The sequence below is a fragment of the Xenopus laevis genome, chromosome 8S (assembly GCF_017654675.1).
Source record: "Xenopus laevis strain J_2021 chromosome 8S, Xenopus_laevis_v10.1, whole genome shotgun sequence".
NCBI lineage: Eukaryota > Metazoa > Chordata > Amphibia > Anura > Pipidae > Xenopus > Xenopus laevis.
Window position 1 is genome coordinate 32,317,905 of NC_054386.1, and position 17,873 is coordinate 32,335,777.

The 17,873-nt window shown below is 45.6% G+C and overlaps 1 protein-coding gene across 1 annotated transcript in view; it reads left to right on the forward strand.

The window, feature by feature from the left end:
• Nucleotides 1-3,069: 3,069 nt before the first annotated feature.
• Nucleotides 3,070-17,873, forward strand: part of rapgef1.S (Rap guanine nucleotide exchange factor 1 S homeolog) — a gene marked incomplete at its 5' end in the record, with an annotated part of 53,826 nt that continues 39,022 nt past the window's right edge. The window contains 1 exon segment of the mRNA NM_001092303.1: nt 3,070-3,306. Within this exon segment, the coding sequence (NP_001085772.1) occupies nt 3,282-3,306 (25 nt within the window).

Sequence of the window (17,873 nt, forward strand, 5' to 3'; positions counted from 1 at the left end):
TCACTGGCTCTCTGCTCCTCCCGGGGCTTCTGGACGCAGATTAATCATGAGGCTGTGGGACAAGGGAGGAGGCCATTATGTGAAGGGTGGCATGGCAGCAAACTGCATGAATATCAATGGGAATTCCTCAACCTTCAGTGGCAGCCTCTTAAAAACTCTATTAATAGAGGGAATTTCAATAACAAATGCAGTTTCCCTACCTGCATTTCTGTCATTTACAGCAAATTGTATTCAAATATTGCGAAAGTTTCTCCAAGGGCAAGTAAACCAGCCACACATTATTATCAGCTAAATGGTCTAGCTTGTTTTGTGAGTGGAAGGCATAACAAGGGAGGCCCTTGGTACCCCTGGAACTATAGCAGGGTGGCTGTTACCCCAATGTTTCTATATATCTGTAACCTTGTTATGAGCTAAGGGGGCCCAGACTGAAGGCCAATTAGGGGGAACTTTGGGGTGAGTGCTTATTTGTGCCCTGGGTTCCCCTGGAACTATAGCAGGGTGAAGGTTACCCAATGTTCTATATATCTGTAACCTCGTTATGAGCTAAGGGGCCCAGCCTGAAGGCCAGTTAGGGGGAGGATTAGGGGTGAATGCTTATATGTGCCCTGGGTACCCCTGGAAGTATAGCAGGGTGACTGTTACCCAATCCTGCACCCCTTCTGTTCCAGCAGGGAAACAATTGATTATTCAACACAAACTTTCATGCAAATGGGGAATAAAAATATTAATGATCTATTTCCCTCCTTCTCTTATCCTGTTTTGTGAGTCCAAGCGAGTGTAAGTGTCAGCCTGTGCATAATGTGAGAAGAGCCTGAGGGCAGAAGCTGGCAGAGAGGCTGTATTTATTATTGATGCATGGAAATCTCCAACTACTTTAACAAAAAAAGACAACGTTAAAGGGGATTATCTGTGATGGATTTTTGTTACATGTAATGACAGGGGGAAAAAAATATAACATTGGTATGTCATTTTTCTGGATCAGAGATTTCTTGGGAAAGGGCTAGAAATAAACTGGCTTTGGTTCTTATATACAATATATTCTCTTTTTCTTCCATATAGAGGAGGACAGGGACGAGAATGGTATGTTATAGCTATAGGTTTGTGGTCATTTTCTAATCCCTGAGATCTCTACATTGGTTGATATTGATTGGCTTCTAATGTACTACTCAAGCAGACAATCACCCCCCATGGTATTTCACTGTATCCTCTATTACGAAACATAGGGATCTTACTTTATGTATTCTGATTACGTTAATGGGTATTATTATCATTGAACCAAGGCATAAGATCTGAAAAAAGAACTGACAGTCTCTTGTAAGTGACATGCTGTGGGCAACTGACGGGGAAATGTTCATTTGTTGGGTCAAACTCAAAAGTCATTTCTAAATAAGATTAAAATAGGGGGTCCTTTTCCCGCTGCTCATTACTGCAGGATTTGCTCATAGGGGTGAACGTACTGTATGTGCGGAGTCTGCCCTGTGCATGGGCCCCATTACCTGGTTGGCCCCCAGGGAAGTAAAAAAAATTTTAATAAAGAAGAAAGGGGGCTCGTTGTTCCAGAAGATTTTCCTTAATAAAAATCTAAACTCGTTTCATTATATAGTATTATTTATCAATGCTATACAGCAGGTTACACTGCCCTCTGCTGGTGAGCTCCAATGTATGCAACATTAATACTCCATATATAGATATGGGTTCCTGTTATCTAGAATCCGGATAACGGATCTTTCCACAATTTGGATCTTCATACCTTAAGTCTATTAGAAAATCATGTAAACATTAAATAAACCCAAAAGGGTGGTTTTGCTTCCAATAAGGATTAATTATATCTTAGTTGGGATCAAGTACAAGCTACAGTTTTATTATTACAGAGAAAAATGAAATCCTTTTTAAAAAACTGAATTATTTGGATAGCCTTTCTGTAATTTGGTTTTAACGGATCCCATACCTGTATATGATATATTTATTCACCTGAGGGACCCCTCCACGTGCTGTGCTGTGTTTGTTTTTATGGGATAGGCTAAGTTAGCCTAAGTGGAGTGGAAATAAAATGTATGTTCTATTTTTTTTGTAAATAATCAATAATGATGCTGAGATACTCTGGACCTAACGCAATACAGACTTTATCTGGTGTGGTAAGTATTTTAAGATTTAAAGTAGACCCTGACTCTTTAAAATGGAACTTGTAGTTCATCTTTAGTGTTGATACTAACGTAAAAGCGAACCAACCCTTAATTATAATTTCACCCTGCGCACTTCTTCCCAAAAAGTACAACCTGGAGACTAGAAACAGAACAGATTCTCTCACTGGAGCACATTTCTACATCTTGTTATCTATCGGAATAAATATAAAATATGACTACAAATATACAGAGAAGGAATGTTCTGGGCACACAATAAGCTATACCATCATACTGTACTGTCTAAGGGAATCAATATGACACCTCCTCCCATATGTATAAATACAAATATACAGAGAAGGAATGTTCTGGGCACACAATAAGCTATACCCTCATACTGTACTGTCTAAGGGAATCAATATGGCACCTCCTCCCATATGTATAAATACAAATATACAGATTCTGGGCACACAGTAAGCTATACCCTCATACTGTACTGTCTAAGGGAAACAATACTGAAGATGGCGCTAGTGCACAAGAAATAACTTGAGTGTGACCAATGCAGAGAGCTAAAGACAAACTAACTGGGACATTTCTTTATTTGACGCAGTTTCCTCTCTGTCCACTGGGGGCGCAGTGAAGAAGCTGAATCTTAGGCACATTATCAGGCGCTATTACCTCGTTGTCCGCTAGGGGCGCAGTAAATCAGTGGAAGTCCGAGGTTTGTTCTTATCTTCCCGCAGTTTAGCTCAGTGACCGCTATGGGCGCGGTGAGCTACGGAAATCTGACGTCCTTTCTGTGGGAGTGCATGTGCGTGAGGCCGCTAGGGGCGCTGTGATGCAGTTGTAGGTTGAGGGGTGCTGAGCGCAGTTATCTCGGTCACCACTAGGGGCGCTGCGCTAAGTAGTCGGAAGGAGAGGGGGAGCTCGTCAGACACACACACATAGAGCCGGGAGTGAGAAGAACACCACCGCTAGTCAGGCCCTGACGCACCGCTCCCCTACCCGGACTGAAGCTCCGGGACATGCTGCTGGGATAGGTCGGGGAGCCGCCAGGGAGGGGAGGACGATACCTCAGGGACCGGGGCCTCCCCTCCCCACAGCCCGTATTAACAAGCACCGAACAGCGGAGCTCAGGCCTCACCGGCGGCGGAAGCGGACATGTCCGGGAAAATCGAGAAAGCAGGTAGGGAGGGGATGCTGGGGCAGGGCCAGGCCTTGTGTGGGGCCGGAGGTGGAAAAGGTGTGAGAAAGCGGCACCGCCCTCAGCCCCCGGGTAACACTTTCCTACTGGCTCACTTCTTGGCCTGGGGCGGCTGTTCCTCCTGCTTCCGAGACGTGTAGTTCAGCTGCTTCTGCGCCTCCTGCCTGGCCTTGTCGTTTAGCTGCTGCTCCTTCTTCTGCCGAAACTTGTAGTTCCTTCTACTGGGACTTGTAGTTCAGCTGCTGCCTCTTCTGCTGCTCCTCCTGCCAAGACTTGTAGTTCAGCTGCTTCTTCTGCTGAGACTTGTAGTTTAGCTGATTCTGTTGAGATTTGTAGTTTAGCTCCTCCTGCTGCTGCTTCATCTTTTTGCACAGGCAGATGTTCTGGCTTGAAATTACTGGGAATATGGACAGGGGCGACACTGTTTGTGGGGGAGAGAGAGAGGGGCAGGAGCACCGGTTGCACACGGTAGAGGGGCAGGAGCACCGGTTGCACACGGGAGAGGGGCAGGAGCACCGGTTGCACACGGTAGAGGGGCAGGAGCACCGGTTGCACACGGGAGAGGGGCAGGAGCACCGGTTGCACACGGGAGAGGGGCAGGAGCACCGGTTGCACACGGGAGAGGGGCAGGAGCACCGGTTGCACACGGGAGAGGGGCAGGAGCACCGGTTGCACACGGGAGAGGGGCAGGAGCACCGGTTGCACACGGGAGAGGGGCAGGAGCACCGGTTGCACACGGGAGAGGGGCAGCAACGCAAGATAGGGGTAGGAGAGGAGCAACGGTTGCACACGAGAGGGGCAGGAGCACCGGTTGCACGGGAGAGAGGGACAGGGGCATGAGATAGGGGGTAGGAGGGGAGCACCGGTTGCACTGGATAGAGGGGCTGGAGCACCATTTGCATTGGGTTGCTGGGTGCCGTTGTCTGGCACATACCACTCTGTGATGCTAAAAAGTACATTCCATGTGAGTTACGCTCCATGCAGTACATCCTAAGCCTAAAGCTGTTTGGCTTGTACTTTTGCAGCTTTGAATGGTGTAGGTGTAAGAAGAGAGCGAGACTAAATGACAAATCATGTGACCTGAAGGCATTTGTGCAAATGGGTGCAATTACTCATCCCTTCAACCCTGCTCCTCAGGTTTCACCTAAATGAGCGGCACGTTGCTTTCATGTCAACTTAGATATTTGGTGCCTTCTCCATTGCCTGGGGCTTGTGTTACTGTCGCTGTTCTGCATTGGAACTGAGTGGTGCTGGGGTTCAGTGCAGGGTACCAAGGTTGGGGTATCCCTGTATAGATTCAGTGTAAGGACATGGGAGGAGAGGTGCACCACCCCCTGGGCCTGAACTTGCTCTTCCTGAATTTCAGATACAGTCGAAAAGGACACTTTGTAGCCCATTGTAGAAGTTCAACTCGTGAGAAAAGGAAATGGCTATTGCTGCGGATAGGAGAACAATGAGTGTCCCATAGCATTGGCAAGGGCTGCATTTGTACTGCTGTTGGCAGCTACTGTACCATGACAGACTATACAGCTGCCCCATCATAAGGAATCCCCCTCTCTGTGCCTCCCAAGGTATCAGAGCTCTGTATGTCCATGTTTTGGTGGCCTTGGGAAGAACCAAACACCATAACAAGGGAGGTGGGGCCAGTGGTGATTTTAATTGACAAGCGAATGATGAATATACTGTCCTATACAGGAGCCTATTAAATGAGTGCATAAGTAGCATGGTGGCACCTTGGGTAGAGTTGCAGCCTGGCAGCAATGGGGTTCGCGGTTTAATACCAGCCAGTATGTAGTTCATGTGTCGGTGAGGGTTCATTTGTACAGAGTATGTTCTATAGAAGTAATCAAGGTATGTAGTCAGGCAAAGGGCTTAGTGGCTGACAGTTGGTGGCGGTTGCAACCTGCAGGATTCTGGGTTTTGCGCAGTATCTTGGGAACATTTTAATTCCCCGGGTAGTTGTGGCCTCATAAGCGAAACAAGGTTCTTTCTGTTTGACGAAGGTGAGGTGGGGTGGAGGGTTTTGCTTTTTTTATTTTCTTTTTTTTAGTGGGCTTCCTGTTATGTTCTGGAAGAATCCTAACTGGTGCTTTTAGAGCTGCACTTATGCTATATAATAGGATAAGGGGTTTAATTGTATTCCGTAGTGTTGTACATAGATTATACATCATTCCCATCAGTCCTTATAGCATTGCTATCAGTCCCTGCCCCAGTGGAGCTTACAATATATAAGGTCTGTATGATTACCATCAGTCCCTGCCCCAGTTGACCCTATTATATAAGGTCTGTTATCACATTCCCATCAGTCCTTGCCCCAGTGGAGCAATCTAAGGTTCCTATTCCATTCCCATCAGTCCCTGCTCCATTGAAACCTTAGGTTTGTATCATTCCCATCAGTCCCTGCTTCAGTTGACTTTATTATCTAAGGTCCATTATCACATTGCCATCCCCAATGGGATGCCCAAGTTTCCCTTGCATGTTGGGCCACAGGTGGTAGAATGCTGCATACATTGATCACACTGATGCCCTGGTTCCTCCCACACTCCAAATCATACAGGCAGGTTAACTGATCCAGCTAAAACTGCCCCTGCTGTGTGTGTGTGACTGTGATAGGGACCTTAGATTGCAAGCTCCACTGGGGCATGGGCTGATGAGTATGATAATCCCTGTAAAGTGCTGCAGAATATGCTGGTGCTGTATAAATAAAGAGGAATAATGATACTTCATCCTCTCCGGGCTTACTTTTTTTTTTGAGGGGGGGGGGGTCCTTAGTCTGGGCCAGTCACCCTCTATACCAGAGATCCCCAACCTTTTGAACCTGTGAGCAACATTCAGAAGAAAAGGGAGTTGGGGAGCAACACAAGCATGAAAAATGTTCTTGGGGTGCCAAATAAGAGCTGTGATTGGCCATTTGGTAGCCCCTTTGTAGATTGTCAACCTACATTGAGACTCTGTTTGGCAGTGCACCTGGGTTTTATACAACCAAAACTTGCCTTTAAGACAGGAATTCAAAAATAATCATCTGCTTTGAGACCACTGTGAGCAACATCCAAGGGGTTGGAGAGCAACATGTTGCTCACGAGCTACTGGTTGGGGATCACTGCTCTATACATTGAATTAATGATCTAAATCAGGGGTCCCCAACCTTTTTTTACTCGTGAGCCACATTTAAATGTAAAAAGAGTTGGAGAGCAACACAAGCATGAGAAAGTCCATGGGGATGTCAAATAAGGGCTGTGATTGGCTGTTTGGTAGCCCCTATGTGAACTGGTAGCCTACAGGAGGCTCTGTTTGGTACACCTGTTTTTTATACAACCAAAACTTGCCTCCAAGCCTGGAATTCAAAAATAAGCTCCTGCTTTGAGGCCACTGGGAGCAACATCCAAGGGGTTGGAGAGCAACATGTTGCTCGCGAGCTACTGGTTGGGGACCACTGATCTAAATAGAGGCAAAGGTGTAACAGTGCCACAGCCCTGGTGCAGGGAATCCCCTCCCTGCCGCCCAATGTCTCTCCCCCCCCCCCCCACTGGCAGCCAAACTGCTCACTCAGCTCCTGTCACATAATGGGACATTTCCATAGAATTGTGAGAATGTCAGATGTTGTTCTTTCACACAGGAGTCGCTTGTTTTCCACCACTCATTGTCTGGTCAGTGTAAACTTCCTCATTGTTACTTTTCAGCCTCAGTTTTAAAGGGGAACTAGGCCACAGTCAGAAGCACACTCTTTTCTTAGTGCTGTAAGAGGGCACAGTGGCCACACACTGTTACATCTGTATATTTGTATTTATACATGTGGCTGGCAGCTGCAATATTGACAGACTTATTTGTGCCCAAAACATTCCTTCTGGTATATAGGTGTCAATCCAGTGACCCTTAGAAAGTAATATATCTCCATTAGAAAAACATCTCTTCCTTACATCCCTATTCCAGTTGTTCCTTCCTGATCCTTATTATTATTACTTTCTGAGTCTCTGGCCTGTGGTTGTTTGGCTCCAGAGCCCAAGGGATCTGTCTGGGGACTGTTCATGGTGAATTGTGCTCAGTAAAGGGGAATACCTATGCTGCCATAGTTTTATGGGATCTCTCTGTACAGACTATGAGCCAACTTAGGGGGCTGTTCCTGTTGAATTGTGCTTAGTACAGGGGAATACCTATGCTGCCATAGTTTTATGGGTGTCTCTCTGTACAGACTGTGAGCAAACTTAGGGGGCTGCTCCTGCTTAATTGCCCCCCCCCCCCACATTATAAGAAAATTGGTGGCCAGGGCCCCTTAAACGTCAATGCCTTCCCGAAGTCAGCAGCTCTCCGGGGGGGGTCCAGCTAATCAAGTAAGTTTGGCATGGCCGACCCCCCTACAACTCTCCCCCCTGTCCCCCCCCTGATGGCTGCCCTGGTGCTTAGTATAGGGAATACCTATGCTGCCATAGTTTTATAGTGTCTCTCTATACAGACCGATCTCCGCCAGACGAAAAATGTCGGGACTCTCCACACATGGTCGGAAAATCCTCAATTCGTACGATGAGATTGTTGCGTCTATGGCCAGCTTTAGGGGGCTGTTTCTGATAAATTGTGCTTAGTACAGGGGAATACCTATGCTGCCATAGTTTTATGGGATCTCTCTGTACAGGCTATGAGAAAACTTAGGGTCTGTTCCTGCTGAATTGTGCTTAGTACAAGGGAATACCTATTTATTTTTTGTTGCTGCATTATCAGTCTGGCTCCTATGTTGCTGTGTGACATTTCTGCATCTGCAATACTGGGCCACACTGTGGCTTTTAATGTCCTGCCGGCAGTGCAATGTATGGATAAAGTGCTGCATTGAAATGAACAGTATAAGTATGGGGGAGGGGCACAGCATTGTTTGTTGAAGTTAGACAGGATCCAGCTGTGGTTCTCAGTCTGTTCATGTCGGTCACTCACTTACAGAGTCATGTCTGAGCACCAAATGTCACCTGCTTTGGAAAGGGAGTCTACGGCACCCTTTTTGCCTTGTGAGCTACAATCCCCTTTCCAATGATACGGGACAGCCAATACCCCCCTAAGCCCTAGGGCAGGGATCCCCAACCTTTTGAACCTGTGAGCAACATTCAGAAGTAAAAGGAGTTGGAGAGCAACACAAGCATGAAAAATGTTCTTGGGGTGCCAAATAAGGGCTGTGATTGGCTATTTGGTAGCCCCTATGTGGATTGTGAACCTACATTGAGGCTCTGTTTGGCAATGTCCCTGGTTTTTATACAACCAAAACTTGCCTCCAAGCCATAAATTAAAAAATAAGCACCTGCTTTGAGGCCACTGAGAGCAACATCCATGGGGTTGGAGAGCAACATGTTGCTCACTAGCTACTGGTTGGGGATCACTGCCCTAGGGGATCCGCCTGCAGTTAAAACACATGCTGTTATTTAAAGGGCACGTCAACCCCAAAATAAATAATTGCCTAATAAAAGAAAATCTAATTTTAAGCAACTTTCCAATATTCATTCATTACAAATTTTCAGTGCTTTTAAAGTTATTTGTAAAAACAATTGATATTGAAAGCAGCATTGGCTTAACTCCCAGATGTTACTTTTTTTATTAACAATGTTGCAACAGTCTTGGTTCCCCAGCAAAGACAGGTCTGTTAATCAGCTGCCTTGTCTTACATTGTATCAACAGTCTTAGACATCAGGGAAAAGAATAGAAAGGGACAGACAAACACGGCTTTCAATAGCATTACATATACAAATAATGTAAAAAAATTGTAATAGAAAATGTGTAATGAATGTTTATGGCAATCTTGCTTAGAATAAGGTTTTCTTTTATTAGGCAAATTTTTATTTTGGGTTTGACCTTTAAAGGGACATTGCCTTGATAATATGAATTCTGAAACAATATCTGGGGGCTTATTATTTGGCCTGGGTGTGAGGTAATCACATAGTAGCCTCTATAGAAAGGCCATGCAGCGACTGCTTCCCATTGCGGCACATACAGGTAGAGACATGACTGTTATTGTTATAACACCTGTGTAATAACCCAACATGTTCCAACATACTGGCAGGAACAGCTCCAGCACAAAATAGGAACTAAAAAATAAAAAAAAACCCTTTGCAGCCCTTTTAAGGATGCTTCGAAGGTCTAGTACCCCTTCGCGGGTCCATTTTTTGCATTCTTACTCGCTACCAGACCCGCAAGTACCTTATCCGCAACCCGGACCCGCGACCCGCTGATCATCAAGAATCAGGAAGTGCTGTCATTGTAAACCGGAAGTGACATCATCGGAAGTAGCCGTGATCAGAAAAAAGGAGTAAATATCACTATTGAGAAGACACCGAACCACAAACCAGCGTCTATGCCCGCACCCGGAACTTCTATCCGCAACCCCCAGGTTTTTGTGGGTAACCCACGGGTACCCGACCCGCTGCAGGACTCTACCCCTAGCAACCAATTGTCATGACTAGCCTGTATCTGGTGCTTTAGGTTATCCTGCTGGGAGTAATAGGGCCCTACAACATGATCCTTGCAGCTGTCCCTTGTCCCCGTCTGTCTGTACAGCCTGATGGTTTCTTGCACTAAGAGACTGCTCCAGTTTTAGACTGCTAATCGAACATGGCGCATGGCAACAAGCAATGATAAATGAATGTTGGGTCGGCGTGGGTGTATGATTAGCCCCACTGGGAGTACAGTGCATGCCAGGCAGTTTGCACAGAGCACAACAGGTGCTGGGTGCTTCTATACAATATATAGGGATAAGGGGGCCTTCTGGATACGGTTGGGTGTCACTTTTGGTTCAGCTGATTGGGACAGAATCCCATTGTCCTGTGCACTTTTGAAGGTGCATTCATATATCAGACAAGCTTCTAACATCCCTTTGTCGTGGGTGAGGCGGAACTCCCAGCAACCCCTGCCTAACTCTGCTGGGAATTGTTTGACTTTGTGGAGGGAGTTACCTGTATCCTTAGTGTAACCACCTTAGCAGGGCCGTATTTATTGATAGGCACCGAGAGCCTGTGCCAAGGGGCGGTATCTTTTGGGGAGTGGCCCTTGAGTGCCTATGTCAACCGCCGCGGGAGACTTTGTCTGGCCTTAGGATATGTCCGGCCTTAGGATATGTCCGGCCTTAGGATATGTCTGGCCTTAGAATATGTCTCTCTTAATGAGTATGAGCGTGCTCATGACTGCTCTTCTAGTTGGGATGGACCCCTCTCCATGCCCTACCCTTTTATCACAGTTTTTCGTTCAATATAAATTGCAGCGTGTTAGGCAGAAATAGGCCAAAATTGTAAGAAACCGGCAGCCGACCTTTGCCTGACCGTGAAGGGCACCGAATTGCATTAATGGGATTGATTTGCTGTCACTGCTGGAGGGACCTATATGCACAACTGAGCAGCCAAGCAAGAGGCGCCCCATCAGCAGGGCCGGCACAGCTTTATCCAAAGGGATGTGTGTGGAAAGAAAAGCGCTTTCTAAAGTCAGAGGGAGTGGTGATCCCATTGCTCCGCCAATGAGGAAATGCTGCTGTAAGTGACTTTGATCATTTAGGGGCCACACAGCTTTGCCAGTGGTTGTCTGCACTCGATGCTCTGCATGGAGTCCGTTCCAGTGAGGTTTTCCAAATGCACAATCATTCATGCAACAGCGCCCCCTGGAGATCCAATAGCCAGGAGCAGTAAAAGTGCTATTTAGCAATCCTGGTCCGCCAAGCAAATAATATCACAGGTCTTCGCCTGGGGAGAGTGGAAGAACGCATCTCTCTATATGCAGATGACATACTGTTGTATCTGGATAACCCAGGCAACTCTCTGCAGGCTGTCCTGGATATAGTGGACCACTTTGGACGATTTTCAGGACTAAAAATCAATTGGGGTAAATCAAGCATACTCGCTATTGACGCCAACATTAATCCCGACCTATTTCCTCCCACTCCCCTGGTCTGGGTAGATTCCTTCAAATACCTTGGCATTGTGATACATAGAAATCTGGACGCCTTTATACCCTCTAATCTAGAACCAATTCTCTCCACTATGAAAGATAAGCTTAAAGTCTGGGCTAACCTACCCATCTCTATCTGGGGCAGAATCAATCTTCTAAAAATGATATTTCTCCCTAAATTCCTCTACATCTTCCACAATTCCCCTGTTCTCATCCCCCGGTCCTTCTTTGTCTCTATTGATGGATGGCCCAAACATCGTTTCTCTGGGCGAACAAGCCCCCCAGGTTTGCTAGAGCCAAACTGCGGGCTCCTGTCAGTGAAGGGGGATTGGGCCTCCCACAGTGGTATTTCTACTCATTGGCTGCTCAGATTTACTATATACACTGGTGGCTTAATCCAGATCCATATAATCCAAATTTCCCATTGCAGGCCACTTTAGCGAGCTCAATAGAGTCCCTCTCATATATCCCATTCCGCAAATCTTCCGATCTACACACCACCCACCCAATTATAATCACCCCATATAAAGCATGGGTGGCAGCACTTAAAATTTGCAATATAGCAATACCTTTTCTGTCGCCCCAGCTACCCCTATGGGGAAACTCCTTACTCCCACACTTCCAGCACATAGCAGAATACAGAATGGGGCCACGATGGGGCCTACGTACACTAGGGGACTTGGTTATGGATGGAGCGATACGCCCTAGGGCTGAAATTAAGCATGTCCAAACCCAGGAGCCTCTTCCCTGGTTCTCCTATTTCCAGCTTAGACAGGCCACTACTACCCAATTTCAAGGCAACGTCATAGATCTCACAACCTCTAACATAGAAGCAGCTCTTAGAGCCCCCACCGCCAAAAAACTTGTCACCAGGCTGTACTCGCTTCTCCTAGCTACTATTAAACCTCCTTTTCATGCAGCGGGTGCAGCCTGGAGTAGAGACATCCCGGGGCTAGAGGACGAAGATTGGGAAGAGGCGACTGCTAGGGCCTATGACTACCTCGTCTCAACCAGAGATAGACTAATCCAGTTCAAGATCCTACATAGACTCCACTTAACCCCAAATAGGCTGTTCCGTATGAACCGACGGGACTCACCACAATGTCCTAAGTGTAGTGCCTCAGAGGCATCTTATCTACATCTTATCTGGTCATGCCCCCGAATCCAAGCCTTCTGGTCTCAGGTTCTCACCTATGTCCAGGATAAAATTGCACTGCCTATGTTATTGACTCCTCAGGTATGCATTCTCGGTGTAATAGATGAGGTCACCCCTAGGGCGGCCATGAGAATACTCTTTCGTACACTATTGTTCTATGCCAGGAAATGTATCCTCCTGAATTGGATGTCCCCCCTCTCCCCCACAGTTAATGAATGGCTGGTTGAACTTGATTAAAGCAACACTCCCCCTGATACAACTCACCTACACTGCAAGAGGATGTCCCCAAAAATATGAGCTAGTGTGGCGAGATTGGCTAGACGCCATAGAGGAGCCGTAGGATTCAGGGGGATAAGTTAACAGTGACAGAACTAGCTGCACCGCCTATTCAGGGGCTTTAGGTCTGCCAGAATCAGAACCTTTCTGAAATAGAGTGAATCCAAATGTACAGGACTCAAATGTATTGAATATGTACGCTGTGCTATAATGTTTGTCAGATGATGGAACCGCAAACCATTTAATGTTTGTTTATTTGTTGTTATAAAATGCAAAATAAAAACCTTTAAAAAAGTGCTATTTAAGGCATGACATTAGGGAGCAGAATGTTTGGAGCCTGATGGAATCCAGTCACCGTTTTACTATCTTGTCTCATTGGCAGTAAGGGGCTCCCTGTGGTGACTGCCGCCATCCAATTGCCCTACAGTTGCAACATTCCACATATGGCTCCCTGCTGGCAAATGGGAGGCTTGCTAATTGTCAGCCTTGTGTCAACCCAGACAGTTTGCTCCCAATATCTCTGCAGACTGATAACGAGTTGGAGCACATTTCCGCATCTCGTTAACGGATTCCTGGGCCTGGAGAGAGGCATTTGTTTGCTTGGAGAGATTAACTGGTTTCAAAGGCAAGTGGTCATGTCTAATGTATGAGTTTATCTGGGCATACCCTGTGTGAGCCGCTCTTGTTGTGAGGCAATATGGCAGCTCCCTCCCATATGTATAAATACAAATACTGTCTAAGGGAATCAATATGGTTCCTCCCTCCTCCTATATGTATAAATACAAATATAAAGAGAAGGAATGCTCTGGGCGCCGAATAAGCTATATCCTCGTACTGTACTGTCTAAGGCGGTGATCCCCAACCAGTAGCTCGTGAGCAACATGTTGCTCTCCAACCCCTTGGATGTTGCTCTCAAGGTCCTCAAAGAACATGATTATTTTTGAATTCCAAGCTTGAAAGCAAGTTTTAATTGCATAAAAACTAAGTATAGTGCCAAGTAGAGCTTCTTGTACACTGCCACTCCACATAGGGGCTACCAAATAGCCCATCACATCCATTATTTGGCACCCCAAGGGACTTTTTCATGCTTGTGTTGCTCCCCAACTCTTTTTATATTTGAATGTGGCTCACGGTTTAAAAAGGTTGGGGACCCCTGGTCTAAGGGAATCAATATGGCACCTCCCTCCTCCCATATGTATAAATACAAATATACAGAGAAGGAATGTTCTGGGCACACAATAAATTGTACCCTCCGCAAATAACATCTGTGAATCTTATAACGCAACTTTTCACTTTAGAGCTCCTTCTGGCAAATCTTTGTTCTTGTCACTCTGTGGCCCTGTTCCAAAAAAAAAAAAAAAAACTTGCCCAATAAAAGCGCATCTGTCCCATGGTGCGGAGGAAGGATAATCATGGTTATTTGTAAGAGAAAATTAGCAGTAAGGGATGGGAAATAGCAGTAGCTGTTTGTTATCTTGAGCCCTAGCTCCTGCCTATAATGGGAGATGTGAAATGTTCGAGTTGTGTAATTTCCATGTCATGCTTTCCTTTCCCTCTGCTTAATGAATGTAATCACCATCATTCCTCCTTTCAAATGTGCCTTCCTCTAGGCACTAATAGCCCTCGCCTACTTTGTGGTCAGATCTCCCATAGTGCTTTCCCGCTGGATACTCTGTGTTGCGCTTCCCTTTACATGTATAGTGACAAGCAGGCATCCAAAGGGTGTACTGTTCAATATGGCAGCTTCACAGTCCATAGGAGATTACCATTGCAAGCTAATATGGGAGGGGGCCTTTTGCCACCTCCCCACCAAAGTGGAAATTGCATGGGCAGCAGAACTCTGGGTATAATCCCCTGTGCCATTGCCCCTGCTTAGGTCCATTATTCCTTTAACAACTGCTTCATCTCTTCCAGACATAATAAATGTCAGGTTATTTTTCCCAGGTTCTGGGTGCTGAGCAGTCATCTCCTAATGGAACTGAGATGGTGTGAAAGCAAGGTGGAGGGTCATATTACCAGCCCCCCTCCCCCCTTTTATTGAGCAAATGAGCTAGCCCATGTTCATTACTACATCTGTCTCTGTCTGTTTAGTCTGCAGGGAAGGAACCAACTCCCCAGGGTCACTCGGTTGCTTCATTACACCCTCCAGACACTAACAGAGAAGCACCTCGGTGGTGTCCCCATACAGTTGGTCATTTGCATACCAAATACTTGATTGTAAAAGGGGAACTATCACAAAAATGAAAATTTAATATAAGCTTCATAATACTGAAATAAGAAACTTTCTAAATATAATCAATTAAAATTCTTTAGCATTTCTGAAATGATCAAGTTTATCTTCACTATTCCTCCCTCAGCATCTGTTTCTCTTCATTCTGTCTTCATGCAGCAGTTGGGAGTCAGATATTCATTTATAGTTAGATCCAATATATCTTATAGGGGGGGTTCCTTTCCTCGCAGATAAATTAGTACTCACTGATTCCAGTACCAACAAAATCCAACAAAAATATCCAACAAAATCACTGCTTTTTGCACAAATTCTGCATGTAGAGAGATGATGTCTGGTGAGATCTAATACATCTTCTAGGCAAAAGCAGCCCCCCTATAAGATATATTGGATCTAACTTATTTCAGTATGCGTAAGCTTGTATTAAATTTTAATTTAATGACGATGTTGGGCTCTTACAGCTTTTCTCTTACACCTATTTGCAATATGCTGTGCTGTATGGCAGCTCCCAGTAGAAGGGTTGAACGTGGCCAGGTAGCAAATTAACATATTACGCCCAGCCTGACCCCTGCTGTCTGGACCTTGGTGTCCACTCAGACGACAATAGCTTTATGGCCTTGTCCTGCAGCCCCTTCCTTTGTTCCCCACCAAGTGGCCTATTGAGTAGGCAGGAAGAATGGGCCTTTGTTGACACAGGGGTTAATCCGTCAGCCCCCCCCTTCCCTAATTTTGTCTCACTTTCTCGTAGTGAGGGAATGTTAAGCATATGGTGGTCCTGTTTGTGATGAACTACCATTTCCCAGAATCCCCTGGGCATTTAACATTGCCTGTAATTTTTATGGTTAAGATGCTTATTCCAGTGAAAGTGCCGGCTCAGAGCAATCTGTTTTTCTCCGTCAGCTTAATTAGCTTTGTTTAATGGCCAGGCGGCATTATTGAAACTTTCATACAGAGAGGAAGTCACACGGGCCCTGCTTGCTGCTGCTGCTTGGCTGGTTAGTAACGAGGCTTCTTTCATTAGGCTGGTGGGAGTGATAATTACTCTGATGCTCCCAGGCTCAAGTTCAGCACCAGTTCCCCTGCAGGATTAATAAGCTTCTCTCCTTTACTGGCTTTAACCCCTATTAAACAGCAAGCGCCCTGCAGCCATGTGTCTCTTCGTGTTTGGGATCAGATTTCTACCATCCTACAAAAGGAAAAAAACATGGTTATGAGCCATAGCATCCCAGGCGCCAGTTATGAGACTTAAAGGAGAAGTAAAGCCTACACATTTTTAATGCTTAAAATGCTGTTTTTATAGACTGATTTTACTGTACCCACACAGAAGTTCAGCAGATCAACTACAGTAATGGTCCAGGCCTTCAAAGTTGCCCCAGCAGCTCCCCCATCTTGGATCTTGTTAGACATCTTTTATGTGCCAGTGGTACTGCACATTCTCATTCAGTCAGCTCTGGGCTGCTGCTGACAAGGTGGTAAACTTTGGGGTTAAGGGAAATCATCAAGCAGAAAATGAGGTCCACCTGGCATAGAAACTGATGCTACAGGGCTGATTGCTACCTCCTGATGCAGACTGCATTGGTTTCTGAGCTGCCATATAATGTGAATCTGAATTCATTACTAAACAGTCTTGTATTGTTATAATATATTTTATATACGGTATAGGATCCCTTATCCGGAAACCCGATATCCAGAAAGCTCCGAATTACGGAATGGCTGTCTCCCATAGACTCCATTTTATCCAAATAATCCAAATTTTTAAAAATGGTTTCCTTTTTCTCTGTAATAATAAAACAGGAGCTTGTACTTGATCCCAACTAAGATATAATTAATCCTTATTGAAAGCAAAACCAGCCTATTGGGTATTTTTAATGTTTAAATGAATTTCTAGTAGACTTAAGGCATGAAGACCCAAATTACGGAAAGAACCGTTATCCGGAAAACCCCAGGTCCCGAGCATTCTGGATAACAGTTCCCATACCTGTATATTATATATCTTATAATATATATTGTGGGTCCCTAAGCTTGGGTAAGTGACAGCAGCCCAGAGCATATGCTAGGAATCGGTAGAAAGAACTATTGCGGGCATATTTGCGGGCACAGACGTTCCCTGCTAAGGTGCTGTGGTTGCCTTGCACTGAATATATTGCACTTGGGGTATCCTCAGGTCAAGGGAAGGAAGCATTTTTATTTGTTTGCCTACCCATACATAAACTTTGCAGTCAAATTTTGCTTGCAGATAGCTCACTAACTAGCAGTGTGTGCTCTGTCTGGGCAGCTGCACAGTCTTAAAAAGATGGTGTATGCATGGTTTGCACAAGGTAGGGTTAAGTGGTGGCTGGGCGGATGGCTTTCTCAGCACAGGGGAAGAGATATAAACCTTTGGCCTCCTGTCATAGACTAGAGAGCTAACGGCTCTAATTCCCGGCTGCATAGGCAATAATACAGCTGGAGCAGCCAATGACATCATCCTTGCCGCCTCCACGGCAACTGATAAACATGGCACGGAGTGTTATCCGGTGCACGACAAGCCGCCATGGTGCTGTCCGTATTCAGAATATGTTCTGCAATAATCTGATGCTCTTGGCTGCCTCTTCTTTAAAGGGAAAGAAAAGTTGAAGTATAGAAATGGCCCAGTGCTGATGACCATATAAATTACTTATTGCGGTTTCTTGGTGCTCAGCTTCGTTCTGTCGTTGAAGGAAGTACCAGTAAATTTCTAAATTTATTTGAGATCTTATCAGATTAAGCTCTTTGGTAGAAAACAATTAAGGGTGTGGGAAATATCTAACTTTGGGTTTCTCAATGACTTGCTCAGTAAGACGTAGGGGATCACATTGGCCCCATGCCCAGTAAAACTATGGGGATCACTTTGGCCCCATGCACAGTAAGACTGAGATCGATTTGGCCCCATGCACAGTAAGACGTTGAGGATCAGTTTGGCCCCATTCACTGATGACTTTCTCAGTAAGAATGTTGCAGGGTATT